General features: G+C 43.7%; 1 protein-coding gene across 1 annotated transcript; it reads left to right on the forward strand.

Annotated features, from left to right (window-relative positions):
• Nucleotides 1–3,014: 3,014 nt before the first annotated feature.
• LOC144037990 (ATP synthase F(1) complex catalytic subunit beta, mitochondrial) lies at nucleotides 3,015–6,370 on the forward strand. The gene is made up of 10 exons (XM_077549996.1): nucleotides 3,015–3,181; nucleotides 3,938–4,111; nucleotides 4,193–4,367; nucleotides 4,461–4,582; nucleotides 4,660–4,844; nucleotides 4,933–5,091; nucleotides 5,171–5,293; nucleotides 5,386–5,598; nucleotides 5,687–5,888; nucleotides 5,974–6,370. The coding sequence occupies exons 1-10, from the start codon at nucleotides 3,079–3,081 to the stop codon at nucleotides 6,069–6,071; spliced, it is 1,554 nt and encodes a 517-aa protein (XP_077406122.1). The 5' UTR covers nucleotides 3,015–3,078; the 3' UTR covers nucleotides 6,072–6,370.
• Nucleotides 6,371–6,452: the final 82 nt, after the last annotated feature.

Below are 6,452 nucleotides of genomic sequence, written 5' to 3' on the forward strand. Positions count from 1 at the left end.
TAGCAATAGAACACAATATTCTGTAAAACAAAATCCAGTAAAACAGCCCAGAGTGAAGGGGGTTGTGCTTCAGTGAAAATGGCTGCTAATAAAAATACAATTTGAGGGCAAAGCATCACATGTACTAATACGATGATGTTCATAGTGTGAAAGTGCAAAACCTTCAAAATAGCTTTGGTTCATCACAGCTGAAAACAACACTGATATGTGGCATCTAATTACATGTTTCTTTTGAGTAGTTCTTATTTATATTTAAGGTTGTTTCACCACCAAACCATAGCAAACGTCTTCCTTGCAATGTTGTCCTGACTCAGTGGATTCAAGCAGACCATATAGCCTATAGCCCGAGAAGCTGCAACGAGCATCGCATAACTCTGTCTCTGTGGCGACAGTGTGTGTGACTGTGTACGTATGTTTTTATTGCCAAGTACTGTACCTTACTGAAAGCACAGACCGGCGGGCTGTCACTCAAGAATGCGTGTCCTTTAATCTGCTGTCTGTGTGAGGGATGAATAATATTTGCCACAGTATGTAGGGGAGATATAAGATGAATGGAAATTTAAAAGAAAATTGTCTCCTTTACTATTGCAATACATGCACACAAAAAAAGTACATCAAATAACAAATAAATTACCACAGTGATATTGTCAGTAGATGAAGTGTTATGTTTTGAGCACATGCATAATAAATAGGTCAGATTTTCAATGCTTACACCTTGTGTTTGTTTTCTGTTCTGTGTGTGCATGAGAATAAAGAGATGTAGCATTTTTATGCATTTTTTAATTATTATATCATAGCAAGCAGTCAGGTTTATTTCTATAGCCCTAACACTGTTGTGATGCTTTGACAGCACAAATTAAGACACTTGTATTGTACTCCTAGTGTTGCATCAAATTATATTGCACCATGTATTTACAAGATTGATTCTGTGTTGTGGGCTATCTTTCTTCAGCTGCAGAAAACCCAAACTGTTTGTATTAGTAATCATATTGGGATTATTGGCATTGAATTGAGTCTAATCAGGTGAATGGAGCATGTTGAGTCTTGTGTCAGCTGGCCTCTTGTGAACAGATTCTACCTTCCTCCTCCACCCTTCATGTAGCTATGGAAACACCAAATTAAAGAAAGCGGCAACGTTTCAACACACTCTCTAGTTAAAGGTCCAGATGAGCTCAGCTGAAGGTATTTCTATGTTCCACATGTCCTCACAATAACACTGACAGCACAACGTTTCAGTCATCACCCCTCAGACTTTACTTTGGGGCATGCTGAGAGCGCCGAAAGCAAGTTCCTGCCGTGTTTTGTCAGGCAGCTAGACTGGAGCTGCGGAAGATACAAGCAGAATTAAATTATGTTATCTCTGCTGAGCCTCCTTCAGCCCCTTAGGATAAAAGCCAAAACATCTGCATGTTGTCTGCATGTTGTTGTTTTTTTTACATGAAAGCCACCACAAATTGTGTAATTTGAAGTCAAATTAACTCCATTAGTTAAATTAAGTGTTTACATTTAAATAGAACAATGTGGTGGGAAATTATGCGTAATTGCTGAGTGATGAGCCACAACATAATAGTAATGCCCACAAATATTCCCCAGAATGACGTTGCGGTCAGTTGGAAATAATGACATCATTTTGACATCATTCTTTTCTGTCTATAACCTCATCTTTCTCTGATCCTCTTGTAGAGGAAGTCCAGTATTAATAATAACTGACTCGTCTCAAAAAAGTGAGGTGAGTTGACATATCAATGATATCATTTTTTTTTTTGTAGAATATCAAAAATGTGATGGTATAACTCTGCGCTATACGAGCAGTCACAATCAATCTGAATTAAACATCTTATCAAATAAATGAATACAACCTATTTTGGGGGGAAAAGAAAGGTTTAGTAGTTGGCATTTTGTAGGTGGCAAAACACTTGATGATTCAGGCCTTATAAAATGAAACGCAATAATCATGGTAGCCGGATAAGTATTTGGTAAACTTGCGAAACGTACACACAGACAGTACGCTCATAATGTTCTGTTTTTTTGTGGCACATTGGCGCTCTCTAGTGGATTATATAGCTACACTCTTCTATTGTGCTCGCCCCTGTCTCACCACCCGCCACTCTGCACATCTCAAGTCATCTTTTAAACTGTACGTTTTACACGAGGTTGATGGGTGTCCCAGGGCATGGGAAAGGTTTTTTTGGGGGGGTGCTCAGAAAAGATTAGCCTATTCCTGACGCCAGCAATGATAAATACAAAAGATTGTGATACGCTGAAATTGGCTGGCCACTAGTTCAGGGTGTACCCCGTCTACTGCCCGAAGCCAGCTGGGATAGGCTCCAGCACCCCTGCGACCCTTGTGATGAATAAGCGATTGAGAAAATGAGAAAAGATTGTAATACGTTTTAAGTATTTTCTTTTCTATTTCACAAACTTCTTCAGCTGCCCAGTGAGGGGGGCAAAATCTAACTGTATTGCTTTGACCATGGGTGGACCCAAGGTAAGTTTTTCTTTTTTGAAATGTACTGTATAAACAAATTTGGGGGGTGGGGGTGGGGGGATCAGATCATTTTGATGCCCCTGAAAAATACTTTGTCGATGAGGGCGCGGGGGATGTGGATGAAAATTTTACCATGCTGTTGCCCCTCAATCCATGTTAGATGCGCCTTCAACCTTGCCGGTAAATACAGAATAGTCAATGACCATGACCTGGTTGGGGCAGTGGGGGACTGTGCCCAGTTGGACTCATCCTTTGCACGACCCTGACGTGAATATGCTGTAGTTATCTGTGGCCTATTATTGTGGAACAACAACAAGTAATACACTTAAGGTAATTACCAAATTCAAATTAGTTGTCAGTCACTCAATATTAACCTGTATGAATGAGGGGCCAATTTTATGTTGGGCAGAAGAAGAATGTCAGCTGCATGGGTTTTTACAAATGCGCATGCGTCAAAATGGTAACAAGTCGTCATCTGCGCATGCGTACGAGACGCTCAACGTTGCACGCACGCGCAGTTGGCTTTAGTGACTACTTATTATAAAGCTGCGAGTTCCCCTTGTCTCGTTCCACCTTCAGCCATTTTGACCATGTTAGGAGCTGTGGGACGCTGCTGCACCGGGGCTCTGCAGGCTCTCAAGCCTGGGGTCCAGCCCCTGAAGGCCCTTGTTGGATCACCGGCCATCCTTTCACGTAAGCTCATTCAGGCTGGGTGCTTTTGAGCGAAATCGCATGAGCCGAAGACGTAACAGGGCGGCTGAAGCTATGCTAATAGCTAATGTTAGCTGGTCCTAGTTACGCGTTGGCTCCCCTTTCAAGCGCAGGCCTTGTGATTCAGTTGTCGCATTAATGATAATGTAGGGGGCTATTTAGAATATTCATAAAACGGAAACAAATGTGCATTATTATTCTTTGCCGATTGCATGCGTTGGACGGTGTTTTGACGGTGGTTTGTCTGTGCTAGTACCAATGACCTTTCTCTAATGACATGAGGTGGCTGCTAAACTAGCATTACAGGCGCGGCGAATTGCTTCCCCCCCTGGGTTTTATTTTAAAATGTTCTCTCTTAAATCATACAATATGTTACGTAGAGCGATGAAGAAACTATGTCTGATGATGTGATTTGATAGAATGGAAACTAACTCAGCCGTCTCACTATGTTGCCGAAATGCTAGCGACGTTAGCATCGGGTGGATTTCATTCATCTGACATTCTCGGTTATAACAAAATTACTTACTTAGCTTTGTCGTATAATGCATTTCAAAATTATTGGAGTGTTAAATTGGGGCTTTACAATGGGTATTCGTTTTGTATCACAGCAACTCAAATTTGACATTGATCTCTAGCTTCCAGATGTGCTCCATTTCCCCCCCTGGTTTTTACCTTTTATAATAGCATGCCAATATAAATACAAGGTCACGATTGTAAAAGTGAGTGTGTTTACCACAGGCAGAGACTATGTTGCACCTGCCGCTGCCGCCAGTGTTGCCACTGGACGTATAGTGGCTGTCATTGGTGCTGTGGTGGACGTCCAGTTCGATGAGGGCCTTCCACCCATCCTCAATGCCTTGGAGGTCGCTGCCCGAGAGTCCAGGCTCGTTCTGGAGGTGGCACAGCATCTTGGTGAGCGGCTGGATTTTAAACTCTAGTTTCCTATAAGAACATGTGAGGGTTGGGGATATAACTTGAATGATTTTTTTGTAGGTGAAAACACTGTGCGCACCATTGCTATGGATGGTACTGAAGGTTTGGTCCGTGGACAGAAGGTTCTGGACACTGGAGCCCCCATTAGAATCCCTGTGGGCCCCGAGACCCTGGGTAGGATTATGAATGTCATTGGTGAGCCTATTGATGAGAGGGGCCCCATCTCCACAAAGCAGTAAGTTCACTCTGGAGATGACCTTTTAAAGCATTCACTTAACATGCATGTGATGCAAAGTGTGTTACCTGTTTAATTTGATTCTCCTTGCAGGACTGCACCCATCCATGCTGAAGCACCTGAGTTCACTGACATGAGTGTGGAGCAGGAGATTCTTGTTACTGGCATTAAAGTGGTCGACTTGCTGGCTCCTTATGCCAAGGGAGGGAAGATTGGTATGTGCAAGATAAATACATTTTCATTTGCTTGATGAAGTTACATTTTCCAACTTTGGGTACCTTTTGGTTTTCAGGGCTGTTTGGTGGAGCTGGCGTCGGCAAGACTGTGTTGATCATGGAGCTGATCAACAATGTGGCCAAGGCCCACGGTGGTTACTCTGTGTTCGCTGGTGTGGGTGAGCGTACCCGCGAGGGAAATGACTTGTACCATGAAATGATCGAGTCCGGTGTCATCAACCTGAAGGACACCACCTCCAAGGTGAGAAAAATGTGACAAGCCTCATCTTGTTTTATTTTTTTAATTATTATTATTTTTTTTATGTATGTTGATTTTCTTCCACTGCTAGGTGGCGCTGGTGTACGGACAGATGAACGAGCCCCCCGGCGCTCGTGCCAGAGTGGCTCTGACCGGGCTGACTGTGGCCGAGTATTTCCGTGACCAGGAGGGTCAGGATGTGCTGCTCTTCATCGACAACATCTTCCGCTTCACTCAGGCTGGCTCTGAGGTCAGCACTTCCTCAACAAGTGTGATATGTACCCAAGTTGCATTTGATTTAACTTTTTTTTTTTATTGTACTTGGTCAGGTGTCTGCCCTGCTGGGCCGTATCCCTTCTGCTGTGGGTTACCAGCCAACCCTGGCCACAGACATGGGTACTATGCAGGAGAGGATCACCACCACCAAGAAGGGTTCTATCACATCAGTGCAGGTATGTTCAACAGTCAAGCTCTTAGTTTTAACATTTTTTTTTTAATTATTAATATTATTAATGAAAAATGATTCCTGCCCCCCCCCCGTCAGGCTATCTATGTGCCTGCTGATGATTTGACTGACCCCGCCCCCGCCACCACCTTTGCCCACTTGGATGCCACCACCGTGTTGTCTCGTGCCATTGCCGAGCTGGGCATCTACCCTGCTGTCGACCCCCTGGACTCGACCTCCCGTATCATGGATCCCAACATTGTCGGAGCTGAGCACTATGATGTTGCCCGTGGTGTGCAGAAAATCCTTCAGGTCCGATGTTTTAATTTGAACCTAGCCAAATTGTTAATTGAATTTATCCCTGAAGCTAAACAAATGTCATTTAACTTATGTGCTGCAGGACTACAAATCCCTTCAGGATATCATCGCCATCCTGGGTATGGATGAGTTGTCTGAGGAGGACAAACTCACTGTGGCCCGTGCACGTAAGATCCAGCGGTTCCTGTCCCAGCCCTTCCAGGTGGCTGAAGTCTTCACGGGCCACATGGGCAAGCTGGTGCCCCTAAAGGAGACCATCAAGGGCTTTAAGAGCATTCTTGGAGGTGAGGGTGAAGGGTTATGCACACCCCTTTCCTTTAATGGACTTATCAACATTGTAAGTAACTTTTAATTTGCTGGTCCTCTTAGGTGAGTACGACCCCCTGCCCGAGCAGGCTTTCTACATGGTGGGCCCGATCGAGGAAGTCATCCAGAAGGCTGAGAAACTGGCTGAGGAGCACTCATAAACGCCTGAACAATCGAACTATTGTGGAATTAAGAAAACTGGGCGAGGGTCCAGCTGTTGGAGCACTTGGGTTGTAAAACATGTCCAAATACAAATGTATCTGTCTTGTCATCTTGAAGAGCTATATTTAATGTCTCCATTTGCAACGAACGATGGAATGAACAAGTCTTTACATAATTTGTCAACTGTAGTTCCTGGTAGTGAATCTTGTACCTACGCTGACCACCAGATGGCACTCTTGAGCCATGTCAAGCAGCCATTATTGAGACCGTTTGTGGCAGAAATAAAAAGACAAACTAATAGCATGTGTCTTTGTTTTGTGTAGTGCAATTGTGGTCTTGGCAAGAGAACATAGCAATATGATGAGGTCATTCACTAATAG

The sequence above is a fragment of the Vanacampus margaritifer genome, chromosome 1 (assembly GCF_051991255.1).
Source record: "Vanacampus margaritifer isolate UIUO_Vmar chromosome 1, RoL_Vmar_1.0, whole genome shotgun sequence".
Taxonomy (NCBI): domain Eukaryota; kingdom Metazoa; phylum Chordata; class Actinopteri; order Syngnathiformes; family Syngnathidae; genus Vanacampus; species Vanacampus margaritifer.